The sequence below is a fragment of the Phocoena sinus genome, chromosome X (genome assembly GCF_008692025.1).
Source record: "Phocoena sinus isolate mPhoSin1 chromosome X, mPhoSin1.pri, whole genome shotgun sequence".
Classification (NCBI taxonomy): domain Eukaryota; kingdom Metazoa; phylum Chordata; class Mammalia; order Artiodactyla; family Phocoenidae; genus Phocoena; species Phocoena sinus.
In genome coordinates this window covers 118519872-118547736 of record NC_045784.1, presented here as the reverse complement: position 1 = coordinate 118547736, position 27865 = coordinate 118519872, and the positions used below count along the sequence as shown (strand labels likewise).

At 39.1% G+C, this 27865-nt stretch overlaps 1 protein-coding gene and 1 pseudogene across 1 annotated transcript in view; both read left to right on the top strand.

The window, feature by feature from the left end:
* Positions 1-27865, top strand: part of MCF2 (MCF.2 cell line derived transforming sequence) — a 97548-nt gene that overhangs the window by 62130 nt on the left and 7553 nt on the right. Inside the window, exons 13-27 of the mRNA XM_032618991.1 lie at positions 1425-1616; positions 2909-3080; positions 4589-4636; positions 7377-7414; positions 8494-8582; positions 9808-9874; positions 10518-10633; positions 10749-10818; positions 12632-12724; positions 16777-16869; positions 17607-17732; positions 18385-18606; positions 25387-25479; positions 26965-27043; positions 27606-27669. Of these exons, the coding sequence (XP_032474882.1) occupies positions 1425-1616; positions 2909-3080; positions 4589-4636; positions 7377-7414; positions 8494-8582; positions 9808-9874; positions 10518-10633; positions 10749-10818; positions 12632-12724; positions 16777-16869; positions 17607-17732; positions 18385-18606; positions 25387-25479; positions 26965-27043; positions 27606-27669 (1562 nt within the window). The remainder of the gene's footprint in view (positions 1-1424; positions 1617-2908; positions 3081-4588; positions 4637-7376; positions 7415-8493; positions 8583-9807; positions 9875-10517; positions 10634-10748; positions 10819-12631; positions 12725-16776; positions 16870-17606; positions 17733-18384; positions 18607-25386; positions 25480-26964; positions 27044-27605; positions 27670-27865) is intronic.
* Positions 9402-9528, top strand: LOC116748167 (annotated as a pseudogene).

The following is a 27865-nucleotide window of genomic DNA, read 5'->3' as shown; positions in this document are numbered from 1 at the left end:
CAAATTAAACAGTGATTGGAAGTTATTCCTCCATGGCTTGTGGGTCTGACCCCTTTGATGATTAGGCGGTGAAGAGAAGTTGTGATCATGGCAGTGGAATGTAAAATAGGGGTATCACTTATAGGCATCGGATCTGAATGTGAGCATTCTAATCTGTACATCTCCTTCTCTGGCAAGGAAACTTTTATCCTTGTCCTTGGCAATCATTATGCATTTATATTACACTTGATATTTTGCGAGGAGTTTCATATTTCAATTATTGATTTTGGGAAAATAACGTGCAGCTGAAGTGCTGGTGTTGAGAGAATGGTCAGACACCTGCTGCAGAATGAATTCCTCATTATGAAATGAGTGCAGCACTTCCCACACTTGGCTGGGTGTCAGAAATACCTGTGGAGACACAGAGACTTGTGGTTGCCAAGGCGGAGGGGGGGTGAGGGAGGGATGGAGTGGAAGTTTCAGATTAGCAGATGCAAACTATTACATATAGGATGGATAAACAACAAGCCCCTACTGTATAGCACAGGGAACTATATTCAATATCCTGTAATAAACCATAATGGAAAAGAATATGAAAAAGAATATATGTATATGTGTAACTGAATCACATTGCTGTACAGCAGAAATTAACACAACATTGTAAATCAACTATACTTCAATTAAAAAGAAAGAAGAGGGGGGCTTCCCGGGTGGCGCAGTGGTTGAGAGTCCGCCTGCCGATGCAGGGGACGTGGATTCATGCCCCGGTTCGGGAAGATCCCACATGCCGCAGAGCGGCTGGGCCCGTGAGCCATGGCCGCTGAGCCTGCGCGTCCGGAGCCTGTGCTCCGCAACGGGAGAGGCCCGCGTACCAAAAAAAAAAAAAAAAAAAAAAAAAAAAGGAAGGGACTTTACAGTGGTTAAGAATCCGCCTGCCAATGCAGGGGACACGGGTTCGAGCCCTGGTCCGGGAAGATCCCACATGCCGCGGAGCAACTAAGCCTGTGCACCACAACTTCTGAGCCCGCGTGCCACAACTACTGAAGCCCACGCGCCTAGAGGCCGTGCTGTGCAACAAGAGAAGCCACTGCAATGAGAAACCCACGCACTGTAACGAAAAAGAGCAGCCCCCACTTGCTGCAACCAGAGAAAGCCCGTGCACAGCAATGAAGACAACACAGCCAAAAATAAACAAATAAATAAATAAATTTTAAAAAAAGAAGTACCTGTGGAATGCTGTAAAAATATAAATGCCTGGCTTACAGCCCAGAGCTACTGAATCAGAATTTCTGGGGGTAGAAACCGGATATCTTTTTTTTTTTTTAACAGCTCTGAAAACAACTCTGATTCACAGAAGCCAGAGCTGATAAACACTCTCCTAAGGGACAAGCATATTTCTTCTTTATTCATTCATGGTTTGTGCATGTGTGTGATTTGCTCACCAGGCTCACCAGTGCTGTGATGAAGGAGAGTGCCTTCTGGCTAATCAAGAAATAAATAAGTTTCAGTCTAAAAAAGATGCTCAGAAAGCCCTCCAAGACATCGAAAATTTTCTTGAAATGGCTCTACCCTTTATAAATTATGATCCTGAAACCCTGCAGTATGAATTTGATGTGGTTTTATCCCCTGAACTCAAGGTAAGAGGCTTTTGGGGGCAAGTAAACAAACTTTAAAAAACTATAATTGCATTAGTGTTGATAAGAGTTTTACTGCTTCACAGGTAACTTTATGTCACGTTGCAATTACACAGTTCTCTTAAGGATTAGGGGTTGTATCAGAGCCACTGTTAGGCGTCAAAGAATCCAAAGGCTTATGTTTGCCTTATAATGAAGAGTAATTTCCTTTCTGAGCTCTGACTGCAGTATTTTTAATTTTTTAATTTATTGTTTATTTTTATTTTTTTGGCCACACCGCGCGGCACGTAGGATCTTAGTTCCCCAACCAGGGATCGAACCCGTGCCCCCTGCAGTGCAAGTGCAGAGTCTTAACCACTGGACCGCCAGGGAAGTCCCATGACTGCCTTATTTTTCAACTCTTTTCACATACTAGGAGCTCTCACATACATTTTCTTGTGCATCCCTGGACTAAGGCCCAAAACTGTCCTAGAATATTGGACCCATATCAAGAACACTCTACCCAAAACATCTTTCCTTTGTGCTGCAGTGACTACCAGCAGATGCTCTGGGGACACAGATCTGGCTTTCCTACTCAATTTGAGGATGAAGAGATGAGGGAAGGATCTGTGTCTTCTTGGGGAAGGGGGAGCAGCGGAGGCTGGTGTTGGCAGGGTAGAGAGCTATAGGTTAGTTCAGCACCACCCTGTTGCAGCTGCCATGAAGCCCTGTCTCCACGTTGTAGATAGGAGCATTTGTGATGCTGTTTGCTGCTAAAATGTCTCATTGACCCTTAAGTTTGGAGCAGTATCTAAATCCATTCTTAGCTGCAGATCTGAGGGGAATACTCCAGAAGATCAGAAACGTGGCGATAACCAAGTGATTCTCTAGCTGCCTCAAATCATCAGTGGCTCTGAGGAACCTTTTACAACATGGTGAACTATAGAACGTCCTGCAGGCTAAAATATAACAAACTACCGTGATAACGCTTAACCTGGTGGCTTTCTCGTACCAAACACGCCTCCTTTTCAGGCCTTGATCCCCTTTCACCCAATGAAGGGTAAATCACTTTACGCAGTGACCTATTTCATGACTGCTTGATAAATTTCTTCTTCAAGTTGTTTTGGCTGAGACCTTCTGGTTTTATAACCATGTGAAATAATGCATTAATCTGTTTCCCATTACTTTCCTAAATTTCTGGTTATATATTAAACTCTATATTAATTTTTTATCTGTCTGAGTCTGAGAAATGTAATAGGATTTGTAATGACCCCCATTTCAGAAACTATTTCATAGAATTCTTGTGCAACCTGCAGGTTCAAATGCAGACCATACAACTCAAGCTTGAAAACATCCGAAGTATATTTGAGAACCAACAGGCCGGTTTCAGAAACCTGACTGATAAGCGCGTGAGGCCAATTCCATTTGTAGTACCTGCTTCTGACAGTTTGATCAGATCTAGAGAACCATTTTTTTCACCCAAACAAGGTAGAGTATCTTACATTCCCCTTCTCTATCTCTTCTTTCCCTGCTATTGTTTACTTTGTTACTCTTGATGTAAATACTGAACTCATTCTTCAGTCCCGAGCAACTGAAATTTTATTTTTAGCGTCCTTGGTCATGTACAAATTATATTGTACAAGACAGGAGTTGTGGTAGAGATTCTCGTACGATAATTAAACATAGTAGTAGTATAGCATAGTACGGGATGCTGCACATCTGGACTGAATTGCCCAGTCTTGCAATGAATATGAACATTGTACTAGCATCAAACTCACCCTTTTCTTCAGCAGGTAGAGGAAAGCATATGAAACTGGTATATACACGCATGTATTTACCACTTCTTGGGATAAACTAGTACTTGGTTCTTATAAGCTTCTAGTAAGTGAATGATAAGATAGATAGATAGATACTCGAATGAATTGCCTTTTCTAAATAGGCACAGGTAAATTGAGTAGTTTCGCTGGTAATTAACTGTTACAAAGTTCATGTACTCGTTTTAATCTTTGTAGACTAGTGTTAAGCATGTAATATCCATTTCTGTGTTCTACGTTCTATGGGATAAAAAGAATTATCCTCGCTGTGATGTTGAGCTACTTTGGAAATAAGATGACTATTGCCCCAAGGTTTTTCTTGAGCTGCCTCTGGGGCCTCTTAGGGGAAAGAAATTTGGCCTTCGGGGCCCTAAGTTAGTTGAGTGGGTGAACATGGGACTAAATTCGGTCTCTTTGATCTGAGAGAATCAGAGACTTCATTAATGATGGGAACTGCTTTGAAAATCAGAGAAAGCCTGAGCCAGGCATAATGAATATAAAAATCCAGCTCAGCCCCAGCATGGATCAGATTAAAACGAGGTGATGAAAGCAGATAACTAGGCTAAGATGATGAAAGTTATATAGTTAATAGTTATTAAATATAAAAATATACTCACAAGTAAAACCATGAACAATGCCATAAATAAATTATACTAAGAAGATACTGGGTAAAAGAATAAAAAGAACAAACAACCAATAGGGGATAAAAACCAACAGCTATGGGAATAAAAATAGAATAGGTTGATATTCCTGAACAGAAGACAGAGCTCAGATTTCTGGCTCCATTCATGGGTTATGTGACCTTGGGTAGTTCACTTAACCTCCTTTGTTGGTTTTGCCTTGGTTTTCTTGTCTGTAAAATAGGAACAGTAATACCTACTGATTTCAAAGTGTTGTGAAGACAAAGTGGAAAAAAATTGTAGAATATAAAAAAATACTCAATAAACTAGACTGTTCTTTCCCTCATGACTAAGGCCTCTTGCTTTATGGTCTTCTAAAAGCTCAACTCCTCTGAAGGCGTTCCGAAAGCGGCATGCCTCAGGTTGAGGAATAGAGCTCTGAAAAGACTGCCTAAGACCCACTCAAGGCCTTAGTCACTAAAAGTAACATTTTGTTTTGTGTTGTTTCATTTTTTTTCTTTCTGATATTCTTATTTAATGGCGTTACACTTTCTTTCTGCAGTGGGAGTTGGATACTCTTTCTTTCAAGCATGTAAACTTTTTTCAAAAGGTACCCATCTTTATTACTTTTCATCAGTACATTTTCTGAGTTTGTGTACGTGTGAAAAACCAGTTTGGCATCTAAAACCAGCAGCAATTCATTCTTGCATTCTGCCTAGGATTAACTTTCTCCTTTTTTTCATAATAAGCATATCCATTATTCTCTCAGTACTAAGCTTACCTTGGAAAATAACTATATAAAAAGTAGATTATTCCCTTTCATCAAATGACCACTCATAAGACGAAAACAATTGGCCATGTTAAAATAAATCAAGCTTGCTTTCATTGTAGAGACTCTCTGTCACCCAGAATAAAGCTATTTGTTGGGAGTAGCTTGAATTTGCCTCGGTTTAGAACTGCCTAATGTATTTATAAGGAAGAAGGCAGCTTACTGAATAAATGACATGGATGGATAAATGATTTTATCTGTTATCCATCATGGTTTCTAAATTAAATCAGAGCATTATTTATGCTACAAACACTGTTCATTTTACCTAATTGGTCTGTGAGTAGTGGGGATTCTAACAATCAGTTCCAAATAATTCTTCAAGACTTTTAATTGCTAAGCCAAATATATAAGATTTGGTAAAAAAAAAAAAAAAAGATTTGGTCAAATCAAGGCATAAATGTTAATTTTTTATAAAATAAGTCAAACTGTTTTTTTGTTGTTTTTGTTTGTTTATTTTCATTAATTTGCATCAAATAGAATCTTGTATCTAACACAGTGTCTGGCACCTAGCAAGATGTAGTAACTATTTGCTGAATTAACATTTCATACAGAGGGAAGTTATGGAAGAACATTGTGTGCGAGGGGTAAGATGTGGTTTGAGCTCCCAAATCTGTAGCTCTAGTCTAGATCTTTCTCCTGAACTTCAGAGTCTGCATTTCCAATTTGCCTCCTTGAATTTCCTACCGGCAGCTCAGTCTCAGCGGACCCCAAAACTGATGCCATTTCTCCTGCTCCCCTTTCTCACTCATTCCTGACCTCTAATCAGTCCAAAAAACCCACTTGTTTCCATCCGCCCTGCTAGCCCTCACTGCCACTTCCGGAATCCAGCCTAACAACCATCTGTTGCCTTGGCAACTACAACAGTCTCCCTGTTTCCCACTTCCTTTTCTTAAATGCCCCTAGTTGTCTTGCCTTTTGGACTTTACACCTACTGTTCTTTCCTACTCCGCCATCAGATTTCCTATCTCTAGGCCTCTTCCTTCAGGTAAGCTTTTCCTTCCTGCCTCTCCTCCTCCCCTGCACCCCAGTTCGGTCAGGTGTTCATGCCATGGCATAACAAGCCCCTCTTCATTTCTTCTCAGCTTTAGCGTCATTGCCTGTTTCCTGTCTCTCTTGCTAGACTGTAAGCTCTGTCAGAGCAGGGACCGTGTGCAGTTCACGTTTGTATGCCCAGCACCAGACACAAAGCTTAGCAGAGAGTATAGGTGCTTAAGAATTATATATATATATATATATATATATATATATATATATATATATACAGTCATATTGTTAAAAGAATGAATACATCTACCTTGCTTTTCAGAAAAAGATGCGTTCTTCATAAGTTGTGTATATATTCCTTTTTCATCTCTTAATGTATTTGCAAAGAATTAATTAGTAAAGCCAATAAGTAAAGCTCTCTAAGTTTCCTTTATAAGTATCTTTGGATGTCTGTATATCAAGTTTCTTTAAAGTGATGGGTATCAGTATTTATTGAGAAATTGATTTTATATGGTAATTGCCACTAAGTCTAATTTATATTTATCTATTTACATATATATCGTGTAAAGGTAAATATTCCCATATAGAATATATTTTTAAGTAAATGAAAGTGAAGGATAAGATTTAGAGAACTTAACAACAGAGTCTTTCCCTGAGTGGGCCTTGTCATGGCTCCCACCGAGGAGGAAAGGACAAAAAGTCTATTCCTTCCAGCAGCCCTGAGAATTAGGAGCCTAAACGGCCTTGTCTTTTTTTTGCGGAGCCATGGCTCACGGGCCCATGGCTCACGGCCATGGCTCACGGGCCCAGCCGCTCCGCAGCATGTGGGATCTTCCCAGACCGGGGCGCCAACCCGTGTCCCCTGAATCGGCAGGCAGACTCTCAACCACTGCGCCACCAGGGAAGCCCAGAAATGTTGTTTTATATAGTGGTTAGAAACACGGATTCTGATAGTAGACTTTATGGATTTGGGTACCACTTTTGCTTCTTGGACAAGATATTAAGCTTAGTCACCTATAAAATGGGGATAGAAGTAGTACTTATTGCTTAGGGTCGATTTGAGGGTTAAAAAAGAAAATGCACGTGTAGGGCTTAGAATAGTGCCTGGCATGTAGTAAGTGCCAAATAAATGTCAGAGGCTATAATTGCTAGTTAAATTGAGATTTTTTTTTCCGAAATTCTTTTTGATTCAGTTAATCAGTGAGCTACCATCTGATTAAATGCTTATGTTATCAGAATGAACACTAAACCTGCGAATAATCACGGGTACTAACACCTAGCTTCGTGCTTGCTCGGCAATCCAGCAAATGTTTGATGAATGAGAGAATGGGTGAATACATAGCAAATCATGCTCTGTAAGAAGTTGAAATCATATAGATAAGTCTAACTAATCATCTGTTATGTATAGTGTGATTTAAAAATACTAATATAAACATGATGGAACATTAATGTCTCTGTAACACACATGCACGTATTTTTATGAAAAGTGTTGATTTTAATTCTCGTTTGAAATTCTTCTTTCATATTTCTCTACCAGGGAGGAAGACTTGGAGACAAAATCAGAGCAACATAAAAGTAAATATCATTAATTAATTCAAAGTTGGCCTTATTGCTGTAGTTGCAGAATTGGGATAGGGACTAAAACCATATTTTTTCATCCACTAAACCAATATTGTGCATTTGAAAGCCAATTTCATCGAAAAGAAAAAGCTGCTGTTGCATTGTGTCTAATTGCAGTACTGGCGTAGCCAGGACAGATTCTAATGGACCATCCCCTTGGCTCAAAACAGACATCTATCCATTTCTTGATAGATTTAAGATTCCTTCTCAGTTAGCCATGATATTCTGGTATCTGCAGAGTAGCCTCCTCAAAACTGCAGCCCCCTACGTTTTCTTTGTGTGTTCTTTTTTAAAAATAATTAATTAATTAATTTTGGGCTGCATTGGGTCTTCGTTGCTGTGCGCGGGCTTTCTCTAGTTGCGGCGAGCGGGAGCTACTCGTTGCGGTGTGAAGGCTTCTCATTGCAGTGGCTTCTCTTGCTGCAGAGCACGGGCTCTAGGCGCGCCAGCTTCAGCAGTTGCAGCACGTGGGCTCAGTAGTTGTGGCTCACGGGCTCTAGAGTGCAGGCTCAGTAGCTGTGGCATGCGGGCTTAGTTGCTCCAAGGCATGTGGGACCTTCCCGGACCAGAGATTGAACCCATGTCCTCTGCATTGGCAGGTGGATTCTTAACCACTGCACCACCAGGGAAATCCCGGCATGTGGGATCTTAGTTCCTCAACCGGGGATCGAACCTGTGCCCCCTGCAGTGGAAACACGGAGTCTTAGCCACTGGACCGCCAGGGATGTCCCAGTACAATCAACTTTTTATGAATTAACCCCATTTTCCCGAAGTGCCAAAGAAATGAAACATTACTTAACATATAAAGTAAATGGTAATGAATATCTTAAATCTGTCCTCTTAGGCAACTAAAATAATTTTTTTTAACTAGTACATATCAAAGTTATTTCTGAAAAAATCATACTCATAGTGTTACTTTTCAGTTTATCTATACAGTTAGAACATAGACAGAAGAAAACTTAATTTGAGTTAGAGTTCCATGAAAAAGAACTATACCTACGTAGATGCTAATTTCACTTTTATTTTCATTTCAGGTTGAAGTGGTGCATGATTGTCAGGAGAAGAGAAGTTCTGCTCAGTCCTCCAGTTTGGGCAATGACAATAGCCTGGATATTTTAAAGAAGTATCTTTTATTTATTAACATACACCCATATATACATCTACCAGTAGGAGGCTCTGATTCAGTGTTCAAGGCAAATGTGCTTAGAATTTTGAGTTCACAGAATGGGGTTCTACTGGATGTGATGAAAAGTACACTAGAGAAGGTGTCAGAAGTCCTGGATTTAGGCCTGGCCAACCTATATTCTGTTTATGTGACTTGAAAATTAACCAGATCTTTTCAGAATCTTGGTCTCCTCTTTTATGAAAGAGGTGAGAGTGAATGGGTCAGTGTTTCAAAAACTACAAAGGATTATGTAGATATACAATGTGGTTTTATAGGTGCTAATAAAAATCATTGTTTTGTTCACTTTTATATTATTATGTTAGTATTCCACACATATGAATATTCACATTTTAAACTTTATATCACAGACTTTTGAGTAAGTAACCAGTAGTTTGGAGCAAGTTATGTATATAGTCAAAGATTGTTAAATGTTAATTCTTAAAAGTGTAAAAATTTAAAAGAAGCCAAAGATAGAAGTTAAATTAAATGGGTAACTTATATTGGGGAGTGAGGAAATAAATTTTAAATATGATGTCAATTAGAAATCACATTGGAAGGAAAATGTATTTTATTTTAAAAAGACAGTAAAAAAATTACTACAGAAACTTAAGTATGATCTATATTTGAGAAAACCAGTATAATCATGTCTTAGAAAATTTCAGAACATTACTGGGAAAAAAAGGAAAAATTGTGCCTAAAATGCTAATATTATTTTTTTCTGAGCGAGAGAGAGGGAACTATAGCACAGAAACTGTGCTGTTCAGAAAAGTATTCCCAGCTTTTGCGAAGTGGCAGTATCATAGCCAATGAGGTTTATTCGAGGCGCGATTATTGCTAATTGAAAAAAGTATTCCCCAGACTTTTAGGAATAGATTTTGTGAATTTTTAGTAAATGATTCTTAAGCTTAGTGAGTTAGAAATAAGATGGGGTTTTTTTCTCTTTAAAAATAACTCCTGAGCCCCACTCCTCTTTTTTAAAAAAAATCTTTAAGAGTCTTGTGCGTAGTACTTACTCTAGAAACCATAGAATTAATTTTATGTTTTGATGATAAAACCAAACCATTGGTAGCTCCCCTGCATTATTAATTTTCATCTTTGACAATTTATAATGATAATAAGTGAAATGTTGCAATACAATTCTAAAGCCATAAAGTAACTGACGGATGTGGTCCTTTCATTTTAGCCACGTCCTAAATGAGCTGGTACAGACAGAGAAGGTGTACGTTCGGGAACTATTTGCTGTTTTGTTGGTAAGTGACTCAGATCGTATTTTCCTGTCTTTTAGGAAGTGCTTCGGGCAGACTTCTCTTTTTGGCTCCTTCCTTGATTGTTAAATGTGCATATTCAGGTTCTCCCTCAGCAGTGAGAATTGTGGGTTCAGAATTTGTTACAGAACAGATAAGCTGTTCCCTTAGGAATACAGCAGATTGTTATCATTGTTCCCAGGGTGCTCTTTAGAGATTGTGATGTAAAGCATTAAGTATGGGAGAAAAACATTCTCTTGATACAAATGTCATAATATTAATTTGGTCTGAAAAAAACTAAACAATTATTGCCTGTTTAAGGAGAAGTTAATGACCTGTAATATCATTTTTCATACCTGGTTTCTATTTTGTCTCTATTTTGTCTTCCTATAAGCTACCCTGAAGGCCAAAGAGCTGTCACTTTATTCTACCCATTGAGTAGAAAACCTTGACTTCCTTGTTCTAATATCTAAAATAATAATAATAATAATAGTGGATAACTTTGGGAACTAGAAAATTTGAATGTTAAAATTTAAACAACTGTACCCATTAATCCCATATATGTTCTGCTGTACCTATATCTTTGGTGGCCCAATCAAATGTTGATGTAAATATTTTTTAAATGAATAAATGTATTTATTTTGGGTAGGGCTATAGAGAGGAGATGGATAATCCAGAGATGTTTGACCTTATACCACCTCTCCTGAGAAATAAAAAGGATGTTCTCTTTGGAAATATGGCAGAAATATATGAATTCCATAGCAAGTATGTAATTGCTGAATTGAATTTTCTTTTTCGTGATTTTTATTTAAAAGGTTATTGGTCAATTTAGCATATTTCACACAAAATCATATCATTTTTTTCTTTGAAATTTTTACAGCATTTTCATGAGCAGTCTGGAAGATTGCGTTGTTGCTCCAGAAAAAGTGGGACCTTGTTTCCTGGAAAGGGTTAGTTCAATGATTATTTCAAAATAGATAAATATAGGCCACCAAAAGAGCAGGTCATTTTACAGATTTAGAGACAAGGTAGGCATTATTTTTTATGTCTTTACGTTTTTGGAGGAAACACATCACTCCAGCAAGTATTTGAGGCTAAACCAAGTTTTGTTACAGGAATGGGGTATTCGAACGTGCAAATGGCCATTGTATTCTGTGCTATCAAATGCTACAGTGGCTCAGCTTGTGTCCACTGACCCCTGGGTGATCCCAGGAGTCCAAGGACCATCCTGGCTGTGAAGATGGGAGGTTTGGGATCATCTCAGCGCAACCATTCTTGGCGTGGTTAATTTTTAGCCTAAGAGATGCCTTGATATTCCCCTCTAATACATGTGAAGTCTTTGAATCAAATGGAGTCTGGCTTTCAGACACCAAGGCATCTATCACAGGAACTTTGCAAAATGGGGAGCTGTGTGTTCCTTTTATTCTACAAGATCATTCAGGGAGGCTCATTTCTCTACGTCCTAAGAGTGTACTTAGTACAATTGACTTCCCAGGCTTTGTAATCATACTCTCTTCCATTAGAGTTTTCTCTCACAATGTTCTCTGCTTATCTAGTTCCTCCTCTTCTTGAAAGATCAGTTTTGTCTTGATTTGAGAGTCAGTTTGATAGAGGTGATCACTGAAAGCTTCCAAGGAGATATCTTGTCTCAGAAAGCGTTTATGGCGTGAGAAAATAATAAGGATAAGGCAGAACCTTTCTCAACATATCCAAACTTCAAACGCATTTAAACCATGGCCAAATTCCTCCCCAACTTCCCTAAGCAAGAGCAACCTCTCTTTCCTTTGAACTGTAGTACTTAATGTCTGTGCTACTCATTGGGAATTTTACATTACTACGCATCTTTACACATATTCATGAAATCTGCTCCAACTAGACGGAAAGCTCATTGAGGCAGGGTCCATATCCCATGTATTTTTGTATCTCTAATAAGGTCAGCATGGTTCTTGGCGATCAGTAGGGGTTTAATAAGTGCCTGTTGGTCTGTTCATTCATTCGACAGCCATCTACTGAATACCTACTCTGTGCCAAGCACTGTACTAGGCAATGCGGAATACCAAGACCATCCGCATAGAAAGACAGGGAATCCATTGTGTACAGTGTGAGATGTGGTATATTAGAGATATACAAAGGGTCCTATAGGAGCCAAGAAGAGGTGCATCTGATATTGACTGGAGGTATAAGTGATGGTTGTATAGAAGAGATGACTCATGAGATGAATGTTAATGAGTGAGTAGGAGGTAGCCCATTACATGAGGGTCAAATAAAGATGATTCCAGGGAGAGAGAATAGCATGGGCAGATGCCTCGCAGTGTTATGGTACAATGATGATGCTCCGAGGAACCAAAGACCTCGGGAGTTACTATAAGTTCATTCACTAGGGAGTCGAGAGACTGAAAGCATAGAAAGAGCGTATTTCTTGGTATCCTATTACCTCATAGTAATGAAAAAAGTAGTCTGTTTTCATAGTTCATCCAAAGAAGGCTTTTCTCCCTCTGACTTTTCTTTTCTCCCTCTAACTCTTAAACTTGGTAAATGGAAGTTATGAAATTCCTTGGATAATTATGTGTCCCTGTACCTGGTCTGATGGGCATGCTGTTCTTGGAATATAAAAAGGGCTTCTGACCAGCTGCCAGCGTGACAGGCCCTTTAGGCCACATTCCCTGTGATGCTTGGCCATACTAACCCTTGCTCAGGCTTCCTTGATAAGAAAAGTACATGCTCACAAACTGCTAATACCCTTGAATTTTCTTTTTATCACAGAAAGATGATTTTCAAATGTATGCAAAATATTGTCAGAATAAGCCCAGGTCAGAGGCAATTTGGAAGAAGTATTCAGAATGCGCCTTTTTCCAGGTATAGTAATTGTTCAGGTATTGGATGTACTCTCTGTGGAAGATACTGGGGTATTTCTTATTTATAAATTCATTTTCTGGTTTAAGTAAGTTATATATATATATATATATATATATATATATATATATATATATATATATATATAAAAGAGCGGTTTGACCCACCCCAAAATATGCATACACGCACACAAACATATATGCTGCTCCCCAGAGGCAACTATTTTCTGCCCTTTTAGCTACTTCTTTCGGTATTTACCTCCATACCTCCAAATATCATACCCATGTTGCTGCTTCCCATGATGGAAGATGAGGATTTAGCTTTCTTTCATTGTCCTTGGCTCCCCAACACACACACACACACACACACACACACACACACACACACACCCCTTTTCCTCCAAATAGTCCAATCTAGTTATATTGTGTAACTCTGGTTAGATTGATATACAGTGTTAAACTATTAAGACTGTGTAATTTCTGTGCTCAGGTGAATAATGTGGAATAAGACGGTTGCTTTTCCTTCCTTATTATTTTTCTTACAAGTGTCTTTTTTACTCACTTAATTTTCTAGGTACTTAACCCTATTCTACCCCAAACTCTCCCAGTTGTGAGAGCTACATCAATCTCTTCTTAGTACATTTAAACATTATATTTTCTCTGAATTTCATCTTGAAAAAATCTCCCCTGGAGTCTTCTGACCTGCTCATCTAGACTCACTAAGCCCGTTGTGCAGCTGCCATCTTGGAATGTTGGTGAATATCAATTTCGGGGAGTCTGTTCACGTGTCTCTTGCCCAGGCTCTCCCGTTTCCTAGGTGCCATATCTGTCTCTTCCTTGTTTTATTAACTTGTTCAGCGGAATACATCCTCCAGTAGCTTTACCGAGAAGGTGTGCACGATAGGTAAATGTTTCTGAGAGCGTGCATGTCTGCGAATGTCTTTATTCTACCCTAGCACTTGATTGCTAGCTTGACTGGGTATAGAGTTCTATGTAAGAAATAATTTTCCTCAGAATTTTGAAGGTATTTGCTCCATTGTTTTCTAGTTTCCAGTGTTGCTGTTAAGAAATCTTATGCCATTTTGATTTTTGTTCCTTTGCATGTGACCTAGTTTTGTCCTCTCTGTGAAAGCTTATGGGAGCTTCCTTTATCCTCAGGGTTCTGAAATATCACAGTGCTGTACCATTATCCAATCTTATGGTGATCCCTTTGAATTTGGAACCCCTTGTCCAAATTTACTTGGATTTTTTTTCCTTTGATTTTCTCCACACAATTTTCTCCATTTTCTCTTTCTGGAATTTCTATTGTACAGATGTTGGAGATTCTGGACCAGTCCTCTAATTATCTTTTCTTTCTATGTTCTGGGTCTTTGTCTTGTTGCTGTATCTTCTGGGACTTATCTTCTAGTCCTTCTGTTGAGGGTTTTGTTTCTGCCATCATGTTATTAATTTTGAAGAGCCTCTACCCCTTTTTGTTCTCCGAATGTTCCTTTCAGTACAACCCTGTTTATGTTTCATGAATTCAATATCTTTACTTATCTCTATGAGGAGAATTATAATAGATTTTCCTTTTAAAAATAGCTTTCTCCTCCTTGCAGAGTTTCTGTTGTCTTCATATTGCTTTTCTTCTTTCTTTTCTTTTCTTTTTTTTTTTTTTTTTTGTTTCTGTCACTTTCCTCAAATGTCTGGTGATATTTGGTTGTCCACTTGCGTTAGGAATAAGCACTAAAAAGCTCACTGGAAGTTTCCTGTGCTTATGTGGGTTTATTGACCATGGTCCTCACTGTTGGGTCCTTGGAGGATCCCCAAGACCTGTATGTTTAGGTCCTTTTGCTCAGGCTGGTCGGATTCTCCATTCTGCTACCTGGAGAATAAGGATCTGACTACCAGTGTTCTGGTAGCCAAGTGGGGGGAAAGGTTGAGAGTCTCTTAGTTGGTACATAAATATTCAGGTAATCTCTTTGCTTTCAATATGGTATGATGCTGTCAGCTGGACCTGGTATTCCCTAGTCCGAAGGCCCTCTGTTTTACTCTTTTCAGATAAACATCCTTTCTTGTGCTATGGGGACAAGGGCAGCAGCCACCCAGTTTTGCACAGTGGCATGCTGTCTAAGATACTTACTGTTGCTGCCGCCGCCGGTGCTGCTTTGTTTAGATTTAATGCTCATTTAATTCTTTTTTTTTTTTTTTTTTGGTAACAGCTTTGTTGAGATATAATTAAAATAACACAAAATTCACCCTCTTAAAATGTACAATTCAGTAGTTTCACTATATTCATCACTCCAAAAACAATTCCCTTTTAACAGTCACCTCCCACTTTCCCCCAAGCCCCACAGCTCTCTGCAATTACGAAGCTACTTTCTGTCACTATAGATTTGCCTGTTCTGAACACTTCATATAAACGGAATCTTAAAATATGTGACCTTCTGTGTCTGGCTCCTTCCACTCAGCATCATGTTTTCATGGTTCATCCGTGTTGTAGCAAGTGTCAGAACTTCGTTCCATTTTATGGCCTGATAATATTCCATTGTATGGATGGATATTGCACATTTTATTTACCCATTCATCAGTTGATGGACATTTGGGTTGTCTCCACCTTTTGTGTACAAGTTTTTGTGTGGGCATTATTTTCATTTCTTTTTGCCATAGACCTGGGTGTGAAATTGCTAGGTCATATGGTAATTCTGTTCACTTTTTGAAGAACTGTTGGGTTGTTTTCCAAAGTTGCTGCACCTTTTTACATTCCTGCCAACGGTGTATGAGGGGCCTGATTGCTCCACACCTCTACCAACACTGGTTAGTATCTAATTACTTCTTAAACAAACTTTTAAAATTACTTCTTAAACAGCTATCTTTTTTCAAACCCCACCTTCATCTCCAACTTCCAGAGGTACTTGATTCTGGAGTCTTTGTGGAGGAGGGGGAAGTGTGTTCTTTAACATAAATCGAGTTGTTCCTTGGCTTTTCCCTCTGCCAGTTTCCAAATTTTGTCAATGTTTTTCCCTCTTTCATCTTTGTAACTTTGGGTTTTCCGTTGTAAAAATAACTTTTCCATCACTTTAATTGGGTTTCATGAGTGGAGAGCTAAATACATGTATCAGTCCACCATTTTTAACCATAAAAGTTGATAATCGAATTAGATTATGTATTGGATTTTATCACATACAGAGGAGGGTTCTGGATCTTCCATAGATATCTCCTCTCCCATTCCCTTTGTGTTCTGCACTTCCTATACGCAGATTTCATCCTAAACAGCTCCATCTTGCCCTAATTATGGACCCTACAATGTTCCCAGGACCCAAAGTCATGGCTCTTGTATTTATAGTGGCAGCAAGCCAATAATCAGATGAAATGTAGCACCAGTTGATAAGGGCTGTATTTTTCTTGTGACATTTAAAAAACTCTTCTCATACCCAGTCTGATTTATATTCAGTACAACCTATTTCTTTTCTGGGTCTTGGCTTGCAGAGCTGAGCCTTTTGTTAATTTTCTTGGATACTTTGAAGAACTTCGTGGTCATGTTAACCTAGGGTCATTCATTGCTTTCTTACTTTTTTTTTATTTTTTTATTTGCGGTACGCGGGCCTCTCACTGCTATGGCCTCTCCCGTTGCGGAGCACAGGCTCCAGACGCGCAGGCTCAGCGGCCATGGCTCACGGGCCCAGCCGCTCCGCGGCATGTGGGATCTTCCCGAACCGGGGCACGCACCCGCGTCCCCTGCATCGGCAGGCGGACTCTCAACCACTGCGCCACCAGGGAAGCCCTGCTTTCTTACTTTTTAAGCATTCTACATCATTGTGAATTTATATATAAAAACTTTTTAGTCTTTGAAATTTGAGGATTTTCTACCCCTCCGATCCTTGAAATAAAGTTTACTGTAGTGTTTTAGACATACTGCCTCTTACAATTTCCATACCATATATAACAGCAATTTTTCTGGTAACTTTACCTTGAGATGTAAGAAACATGCGTGCATTGGGTCTAATCAATGAACATTTGACATTTTCATAGGTAAATGTCAATTTAAATTTATTGATCATTGTATTTTAATGACAGGAATGTCAAAGAAAATTAAAACACAGACTTGGTCTAGATTCCTATTTACTGAAACCAGTGCAACGGATTACTAAATACCAGTTACTGTTGAAGGTAATTGCATGAAACATTTGTTTCTTTCTTTACTTACTTCTTTGGGTCAAATGTGGCAAAGCCATTAAAACGGAAGCAGCTGACTAGTAAGCACTAGAAATAGGTAGGCTTCCTGACTGGGACAGCTGGATTTAGCAGTTGAATCAATGCTTCTAGCTATTCAATCGTCCATACAAGTTACACTGATATATGGATAACCCTGACTGCAGAACTTTTACTGTTGTTAAGCAGAACTAAACAAATATAGTTTTGAGACTGTATTTCCTGTGGGCCTTCTCAATGAAAAATGAAGATGGCACACCTCTGAGTAATGTGAAAGGATTCCAAAAATGTCACGTTAAGTATAAATACAACATAGCCTGTTTCAAAATGTCTTTTTACAACGTTCTATGGTATATGCATAATGACTAAAATGAATTGCTGTAAGTGGAGGACCAAAAAATGTGTAATCGCTTTAAAAACAGATCTCTAGCGTGTCCTAATACCTATAGTTCTCCAGCTCCAGAAGCATTGAATGCCCTTTGCCTTCTACTGTTTAGTCACTATTCCATTTCTTCCCCAGTTTTGACATTGTTATTAAATATAGTATTAATGTGACAAATAGCATATGAAAGAAATTACTCGAAAAACTGCCATTATCTTTGGATTCCTCCTCGAAAGCGTGTTAGCCAAAAATGTATTCATTTTCTCCAGTTATTAATATCAGCCTAATATTAATTCTTGACTTCTAATTACAGGAGCTATTAAAATATAGCAAAGACTGCGAAGGATCTGTACAATTAAAGGAGGCACTTGACATGATACTGGATTTACTGAAGTCAGTTAATGACTCAATGCATCAGATTGCAATAAATGGCTATATTGTAAGTAGATCATAGCGATTGTTGCAGTTTTACAGGGTAAGCATGTTAACATCTCTTTCTTCCTCTCCTGGAATCAACTGAGAAATAAGATGTAAGAGGCAGACAAATGAAGGATCCGAATGTCAGCATTATTACTTATGATGCTAAGTGGAAAATTGGCTTCAGATCAGCAGCCAGATGGATTTACGACATTCCCCTTGTCCCTAACAAGGCCTACCCCCAAGTGCAGACCTTGGGAGATCCCGCTTGCTGGAATGTTTGGGTCTATTCTAAGGAGGCATATGGTCCCAGAATTGCTCTTTGCCTCAGTCCAGGATAGAGATGGAAGAAAGAGATCAAATCTTTAGAGTTAACTGCCCCCCGTGGGAAAACTTGGACTGGGAGAGGTCATTTACCGATTAGGATTGAGGAAGTAATGGAAACATGAAGCCAGGGAAAAGGAGGCTTCTTCTATCTCCTGGTCCCACAGTCATTTTGTAACTGGGTGACACATGGCATGTTTTCCTGTGAAAAGTTATGATGAATGAAACTTTAAAAACTATAAATATACGCTTCAGGGTTTTAGTAACTCAATCTAAACACTGTAATATTGATGTCAGAGATCTGAATGTTGCTCTGCCTTGTACTAATGAGTTTGGGTTTTCCATTCCAGGGAAACTTAAATGAGCTGGGCAAGATGATAACGCAGGGTGCATTCAGCGTTTGGATTGGACACAAGAAAGGTGCTACAAAGATGAAGGATTTTGCTAGATTCAAGCCAATGCAGCGGCACCTTTTCTTGTACGAAAAAGCCATTGTTTTTTGTAAAAGGCGTGTTGAAAGCAGAGAAGGCTCTGATCGATACCCGTCATACAGTTTTAAGCACTGTTTGAAAGTAAGACTGTTTGAATTGTGTAATGTAATAGTCTTTCATATATACATATACTGTATTCCAGTTTGTATACTTTTTCAGCTCAGATGACTGGGCTGAAAAAGTATATATACTCTTATACTTTAGTTGCACATCTTTTTTTAAAAGAAAATCTTTTTTTTTTTAAATTGAGGTATAACTGACATATAACATTACATTAGTTTCAGGTGTACAGTGTAATGATTCAATATTTGTATATGTTGTGAAATGATCACCACAAGTAACATCCATCACCACACATAGTTACAAACCTTTTTTTCTTGTGATGGGAACTTTTAAGATCTAATCTGTTAGCAAGTTTCAAATATGAAGTACAGTATTATTAACCGTGGTACCCATAGTCACCATGCTGTGCATTACAGCCCTAGGACTTATTTATTTTATAACGGGAAGTTTGTACCCTTTGACTCCCCCTTCACCACCCATTTCGCACGCTCCCACCCATGGAACCTTAAGTAGAAATCTTAGAGAGAAGTCAGGTGAAGCAGAACTTTTCTGCCTGAAATGAGAGCCAGTACCAGGCAGTTCCCAAGGGGGCACCCTAGACTCCTGCACGGCACAGTTTGAAGTTGTGGGCAGTGACACAGGCTCCCCCATTAGCACTCTCTTACCAATGGCACCAGGTGGAGTTCTTGGTCTTGGTAGCAAGGAGCTTTTCTCATACGGGAGAGTCAAGGAGGAAAGGGTTTCTTCCTTTTTTTCCGTGTGATTTAAAAATGGATCACTTTTATGGTTAGCACATTCCCATTGTATCCCTCCTCCATCCCCTCCCTTCCTGGGTGTGCAAAGCCACCTACCGCTGAATCCTGCCCACACCTGTCCTGTCCGATCCTTAGAAATTACTTTCTTCTCTCCCATAACCCAAACTTCCATTGTGTCCTAATGTTAGTTTGGTATTAAAATGACAGCAGTATTGTTTGAGGAAGTTACTGGCAATCCAGTGACACTCCCAGCTGGTTTTGACATTTGACAAGAGGAACCTCCAATCCACATGAGTCTGTAATTGGCAAATTTGATTTTTTTCACACCTAATTAATTTTATCTTTCAAGTTCTACATTGTAAAAACGGTATGGCATTTGCTGAAGAAAATTTGGAAAATGGAGAAAATTAATGACCCTCGACTCCCCAACCACTGTTTCTTGGTTGTTAGCATGTTGAGAATTGATGCGATGTCCAGCAGTGGTAATGGAGAGGACGTGCCATGTGTCCTGAGCCAGGCCCGAAGGCTTTGTGTCAGGAGGCCACCGGAGAAGCAGGCCCTGCTTTTGATTCTTCCCAGAGGCCAACGACCCCACGCTGTTCCTAATGGGGTTCCTGCCCAGGGTTAGGTCTCTGACTTCTTCCTACTGTCTACTTTCCCTGCTTCACTTCTGAACCCACAGCAGTGACTGTTCAAAAACCTCACTGTTTTCATAACAAATGCCCAGTTGCTCCTTTTAAAAAATTAATTAATTAATTAATTTTTGGCTGCGTTGGGTCTTCATTGCTGTGCGCGGGCTTTCTCTAGTTGCGGCGAGCGGCGGCTACTTTACATTGCGGTGCGTGGGCTTCTCATCGTGGTGGCTTCTCTTGTTGCGGAGCACGGGCTTTAGGCATGTGGGCTTCAGTAGTTGTGGCATGCGGGCTCAGTAGTTGTGGCTTGTGGGCTCTAGAGCGCAGGCTCAGTAGTTGTGGCGCATGGGCTTAGTTGCTCCGCGGCATGTGGGATCTTCTGGGACCAGGGCGTGAACCCGTGTCCCCTGCATTGGCAGGCGGATTCTTGACCACTGCGCCACCAGGGAAGTCTTCCAGTTGCTCCTTTGATATTCGCCCACCTCTAAGCCCCCAAAATCTCCAAGGGTCTTTTATGTCTCTAAACATCTGTCGAGAAGCAAGAATTTGTCATTGACCTCAGACAGGGTTCAGATGTCTTGCTGTCTGTATATTTATTCCAGGGGAGGGTACTTTATCTTCATAGCCACGTTGGACCCAAATCCATTTGGTTCACTTTTTTTTTAATTTTTAAATTTAATTTAATTTATTCTTTTATACAGCAGGTTCTTATAGTCATCCATTTTATACGTATTAGTGTATACATGTCAATCCCAATCTCCCAATTCATCACACCACCCCCCTGCCCCTGCCACTTTCCCCCCTTGGTCCCCATATGTTTGTTCTCTACATATGTCTCAATTTCTGCCCTGCAAACCAGTTCATCTGTACCATTTTTCTAGGTTCCACATATATGCGTTAATATACGATATTTGTTTTTCTCTTTCTGTCTTACTTCACTCTGTATGGCAGTCTCTAGATCCACCCACGTCTCAACAAATGACCCATTTTCGTTCCTTTTTATGGCTGAGTAATATTCCATTGTATATATGTACCACATCTTCTTTATCCATTCGTCTGTCGATGGGCATTTAGGTGTGACCTAGTTACTACCTAATATACTATTTCTGGCTTGTATCTATTTTTCTTTTTTTACCTTTAATTTGTCACAATGATGGGCACACCAACAGAGTGTTTCTAAAGTACATCACAGTAAGGACAGACTGGTATGAGGTAACCCATTTGTGAGATTTCGAACTACAGTGGCTACTGTGGAAACAGAGGGTGGGATAGATGCAAGAAACACTTCCATGGCAGGTAAACAGGCAGGCTTATTGACTTACTAGATACTGAAAATAAATAATACCTGACATTTGAAAGAAAAAAATCAGCCTGATTTTTCTTTGATTCCCCAATAATGCCTAGTGTCCTTAATAAAAGAGATTAGTCAGTGATGCCTGCAAGGATTTAGACCGGGATTACTAGGAAAATGGTGATGTTGCTGACAGAGAAAGATGGAAATTAGGCTATCTCTTATAAGCCTCACCATGCTTTCTTCCTCTTGCTTATATGAGATTCCAGGATTAAATAATTACTAGTAGGACTAGTCAGTGCGTTACCTAACAGTTTGGGTTCCTGGTTTCAGAATCTTCCCCTTGGTAGATACGATCAACGCAGATGCACTTTCAGGGGACTGTTGCCGTGAGTTCATCGCACCAAGCTGGAATCGCGTAGCCCCACAGCTGTACGATGATTGTGTGCTATATTTTAAAGTCACAGTTAGTCAAATGGAGACATTTGAGTTCTACAGATTCCTCAGTTCGTGTGTGTATTATTATCATCTATGTTTTTAAGTTTAACAAACATACATGTAGTACTCACTGTTTGCTAGGAGCTGTTCTAAGTGTTCATGAATATCAGTGTTAATTCATTTAACCCACATAGCAACTTTATATGAAGTAGGAACTATTATTAACCCCATTTTGAAGATGAGAAAGCCAAGTTCCAGAGAGGTGAATAATTCATCCAAGAGCATGGCTAGTAAGTGGTGCAGCACAGATTCAAACCCGGGCAGATGGCTTCGGTCTCCATGATTGTAACCACTGCGCCGTGCTGGCAGGACTTCTTCTTGCTTGTTTATTCTTTCATTCCTTCATTCATTCCTTTTTATCATTCCCCACACTTACTCTCCTCTCTACCCCTGTATTATCTGATGTACATCCTTCAGTTTGTGTGTTCTTTTTAAGTATACACTAATGTTCTGTGCCCATTTAGTTTTTTAAAAATTAATTAATTATTTTATTTTATTTTACTTATTTATTTTTGGCTGCACTGGGTCTTCATTGCTGCACACGGGCTCTCTCTAGTTGCGGCGAGCGGGGGCTGCTCTTCGTTGCGGTGCACGGGCTTCTCATTGCAGTGGCTTCTCTTGTTATGGAGCACAGGCTCTAGGCATACGAGCTTCAGTAGTTGTGGCACGTGGGCTTCAGTAGTTGTGGCTCGCGGGCTCTAGAGCTCAGGCTCAGTAGTTGTGGCACACGGGCTTAGTTGCTCTGCGGCATGTGGGATCTTCCCGGACCAGGGCTCAAACCCATGTCCCCTGCATCGGCAGGCAGACTCTCAACCACTGCGCCACCAGGGAAGCCCCCCCATTTAGTTTTAATTTATATAAATAGTATTCTGTTATAATTGTCATTTTCTTTCTTTTTTTGATCCCAGAAACTATTTTCAAGATACAGTTATGTTACTGTTTTATACCCAATATCTTGTTTCTAACTGCTTCACGGCAGTTCAACCTAGCTACATTTTTTTGTTGGTGTTGTTATTGTGAATCAAGATCAGTTTTTTTTTTTTGGCTGTGCCACGTGGCATGTGGGATCCTAGTTCCCTGACCAGGGATCAAACCCGTGCCCCCGGCATTGGAAGTGCAGTGTTACCCACTGGACTGCCAGGGAAGTCCAAGATCAATTTTTTCATAATACTGACCCAAGAAGTAACTATTATATATCCCAGATACAGAAATAAAAGTCTTTTTTCTTCAGTTTTATAACATGGACTTTTCATTTAATATATCAAGTGCTTTCCCTCCCAATATTCAAGTAGTTTTTTTTTTTTTTTTTTTTTTTGCGGTAGGCGGGGCACAGGCTCCGAACGCGCAGGCTCAGCGGCCATGGCTCACGGACCCAGCCGCTCCGCGGCATGTGGGATCTTCCCAGACCAGGGCACGAACCCGCGTCTCCTGCATTGGCAGGCAGACTCTCAACCACTGCGCCACCAGGGAAGCCCCAAGTAGTTTTTTTTTAATAGATCTTTATTGGAGTATAATTGCTTCACAATACTGTGTTAGTTTCTGTTGTACAGCAAAGTGAATCAGCCATATACATACATATGTCCCCATATCCCCTCCCTCCCACCCTCCCTATCCCACCTCTCTAGGTCATCGTAAAGCACCGAGCCGATCTGCCTAATAAAAGTCTTAAGATAGGTAGTTATTGGTTATAATCCCAGAGTTCTGACCCCCTGGGTGACTTTTAACAAGGTAGTTGACATCTTCTCACTACCCTGAAGACAGAAAATCAGGTTGAAAGTTGGGGCCCTGAGCACTTGATACAGCAAGATGTCTTCAGATAAAATGCTTTAAAATAAAGAAAATATATTCATAGCTACCAGAAATCATCAGTGAAAATGTGCAGGGTGAGGCGGAGACCACAGTTAGGGTATAACTGTAGAATCAGCCTCGTTCTTTTATATATATTATTTATTATATAATATATCATATAACTATATTCATATAGTTAGAGCTTTAACTCTGCCTCTAGGTTCTAAAGGTAAGTTTTCATGGTATAGTAAATATTTAATAAGTAGAATAAAAACCTTTTGATAAAACCTTTATATTGTGTTATTTGAGTAAATATCTACAATCCATGAATTACAAATGGATTGGATTACAGTGGATCATTTGTAGTGAATTGTTTAGAACTAAGAACAGTGTTGTCTGATAGAGATCATGGTTAGGTTTCCAGAGTAACTCAAAAAAGCTCATTTACTCTATAATGCTGTGCTCTATGTATACAATGAAAAATGGCAAAACCATTGCTATTCAAATAAGGGAAAGTTGAGAAAGCAAACTCATACTTTTAAAAACTCATCATGTTATCTAAGCCTTTAGTGCATGCTATTTAATCCTTATATCAACTCTATGAAATAGGTACTCTTCCCACTTTATAGTTGAGGAAACTGAAATTCAGAAAGGTTAAGCAACTTGTACCAGCACACATAGCTAGCGCATGGGCTTTCCATCTTATGCTGTTAAAACAAAACCATGTATTGAAACAAAATCAATTTAAATAGAGATTGAATATGAGATTATTGTTTATCTTAAAACCTGATGTTTGAGCAAAAGTAGGTTAGTTAGAGTGGTTGAGTAGGAATGTAAAGATATTTTTGGATATTCTGAAAGTAACTTCTGGGTACATTCAGGGTAGATGTCACAGGCTCTTTCATTTCTAAGTATAATCCTTTTTCTTTTCCTTGATATGGGGATCTCACTAGCACTACTTTAAATGCTTATCAGCTCTAATTAGGGTCATTTGGGAGGCATGTAAATGGAACAGAGAGTGAGATATTCCTTTAGTTAATTAGGGAAGGATTGAAAGGAAAGAGAAGGCAGAAGGAAACTAAAAGAGAATGTGTGTACAAGGGAGTGAAGTTGCTCAAAATGAAATTAACCAAGCTACTAGCAGCACAGGATGAAAAAAATGGAAGAGTTTGTGCTTTGCACAATCATATGAAAGAGAATAAAAACTATGGTAGGGAAGGGATATTGCATACCTAATTTTCACTGGCTACAAGAAGACATCACTGTCCCATGACAGGTTGTTTCCTAGAGAGGCCAAGAGATTGGTGGAAATAGAGGGGATTTCTGTGTACCTGGTTGGTTCTCCCCTGACCCATAAATTGGATGTCTATAACTTGTAGCGCTTCTATAGACATACGTAGTAATTTGTGAGATTAACTTATCTGGCATAAAGTTATTAAAAAGAACCATTTAAATTAATTTTGGATGACCTTTTCCACAATGTTCAATTAGTTTTACTTCTGTGTTTGACACAATAATTTGTTTTTATACTGTACAGTTAATTTATAATGGAATTCAATCTTGCATGGACTACTTGGATGCTCAGATTTGAAACATTTGTTTCACTCACTGGAATGGAGCATGTAGTCTGTACTATATGAGTGCATAGTTTAATGAAAGCGTATAAACACTCAGGTCTCTGATTGTATTTATCATTTCATATTCTTTGATTATAAAACATATATTTTGCAGAAGTGAGAAATTCTGTTTCATTTAGAATATGATGGGGGTAGATTTAATGTAATTTCATTTTCCTAATAAAATGCTCATGAAAATGGTGACTCATTTATTGTAGATGGATGAAGTTGGAATCACTGAATATGTAAAAGGAGACAACCGCAAGTTTGAAATCTGGTATGCTGGGAAGGAAGAAGTTTATATTGTCCAGGTTGGTCACTTAAGAGTTATTCTAGAAACCATAACCTGCCTTAAGATACAAAAGTCTGAATTTACAGACAAAAATAATTTTGGTTACATTACAAAAGTTCTCAGTCCTTTCCTGTAGGTTACCTAAATATTATTTGATTATTATTCTTTGTGATGCAATTAAACGTTTTCTCAGTTACCAAGTTTTCTTTTTTTTCTTTTATTGAAGTATAGTTGCTGTATAATATTATGTATTACAGGTGTACAATATAGTGATTCACAATTGTTAAAGGTTTTACTCCATTTATAGTTATTATAAAATATTAGCTATATTCCCTGTGCTGTACAATATATCCTTGTAGCTCATTTTATACCTAATAGTTTGTACCTATTAATCCCCTACTGCCATATTGCCCCTTCCCCCTTCCCTCTCCCCACTGGTAACCACTAGTTTGTTCTCTGTATCTGTGAGTCTGCTTCTTTTTTGTTATATTCACTAGTTTGTTTATTTTTTAGATTCCATATATAATCTCTAGGTCCATCTGTGTTGCTGCAAATGGCATTATTTCATACTTTTTTATGGCTGAGTAGTATTCCATTGTATATATGTACCATATCTTCCAAATCCGTTCATCTGTCAATGGACACTTAGGTTACTTCCATGTCTTGGCAGAAGTTTTCTTTAACTTGAGATATGTCTGTGATGCTTTCTATGGCTTTAAGTTTTCACCACGACACCAGGAGACTTATCAACAAGAGCTGATAGCCAAGAGCTTGGCCGGTGCTTCTCTGTCCCCGTCAAGTCTCTTGAGTTACAGATTTATAACAGTTCTGAGTTCCTCTTGTGCTCAGCATTCAGAGAGGACCTGATTACGAGACAGGGCGATGTGATGATTCAGATCGGATTGTTTTTTCTAAAGAATGTGGTTAAAGTCCTGGCCAGACGTGCTGTAAGCTTCAACCTGTCTCACGGAAGAAGAGAGGAATTAGAACGTTTCAAGAGATTATTGTCATTTCAAAGAGTCTTTTTTTTTGGCCATACCACATGGCTTTCAGGATCTTAGTTCCCTGACCAGGGATCGAACCCCGGCCCTCGGCTGTGAAAGCACCGAGTCCTAACCACTGGACCGCCAGGGAAGTCCCTACAATAGATTGTCTTTTCAGAAACAGTAGAAGTTGTTTTGTCTTACCAGAACTAAACATAAAAACATTTATATATTTAAAAGAACCCTCCTACACAGAAAAAATAAGTGAGATTTATATTTCACGCTTCTCTGAGCGTTATTCTTGAAGGCCAATTTCGAAATGCTTTGGGCTGTTATTTCATCTAATCCGATGGCTACTTATTTGCTTCTTAGAAGTTTTAAGAATCAAAATGTTAGAGTTGGATTATGGTGGTTCAGGATGTAAATCGTGTTTGATATACTTAGTGACATTTGTTTTATTATTAAAGCATCGTTCTAAAAAGGAAACATGTCCTCTCCCCCCCTGCTTTTTAAATCTTTAGGCTTCAAATGTAGATGTGAAGATGACGTGGTTAAAAGAAATCAGAAATATTTTGTTGAAGCAACAGGAACTTATGACAGGTAAGTTCAAGCACGCATTCTCCAGAACAAGAAGTACAAGAACAGCTCAGTGACTCAGATTCTGTGATAATTTTTACAGGGAATGGGGCTGATATTTACTTTCTACTATTTATAATGAAATGGTTTGCTCAACTCATTAGTGGGAGATCAAGATGCAGGAGGCTGTTTAAACTATTTTGGAGAATGAATTTTACAATGGAAGATGAGCTCTAGTGCCTGAGAAGCAGTGGTGCAGTGATAGAGCAATCTGAATGTGTTAATTCTAAATGCTTCCCATGAGGCAACTCTGCTTAGGACCTCAGTAATCAGTGCTTGGTAATGTTGGCCTGGGGGTGGTGCTAGTTATAAAGTTGAATTTCTTGAATAAAATATTACATGGTTCGACCCTTTTCTATATTCCAAATTCAGACTGGCCTTCCCTCTGGCTGTTTCAAGTCTGTGAAGGTGAACTCAAATGGGATTGGGGTGTGTGTGTGTGCATATGTGAAGGTCATTGGTCCTCAAGGAAGTAAGAAGTGTGGCTTCCGAACAATGCTTGTATAATCTTTGTTTTATTTCACAGTTAAAAAACAAGAACAACATAATCAGTTAACAGAACAGAATAATCTTTCTTCTCAGCGGAATGAGTAAGTGATTATACTTTAAGAAATACCACTCTCCAATCTTCTGTTTTCCGTATACAACATGAAACAATGTAATTAAGCTATCAGACAAAAATTACCTGGCCTTTTAGCAATAACTCATCAAATTCTATAAACATATTTTCTCAGTTCTGTCCTTGGACTTGGAGCCTGATAGTCCTTAGTAGTTATCCCACTGTTC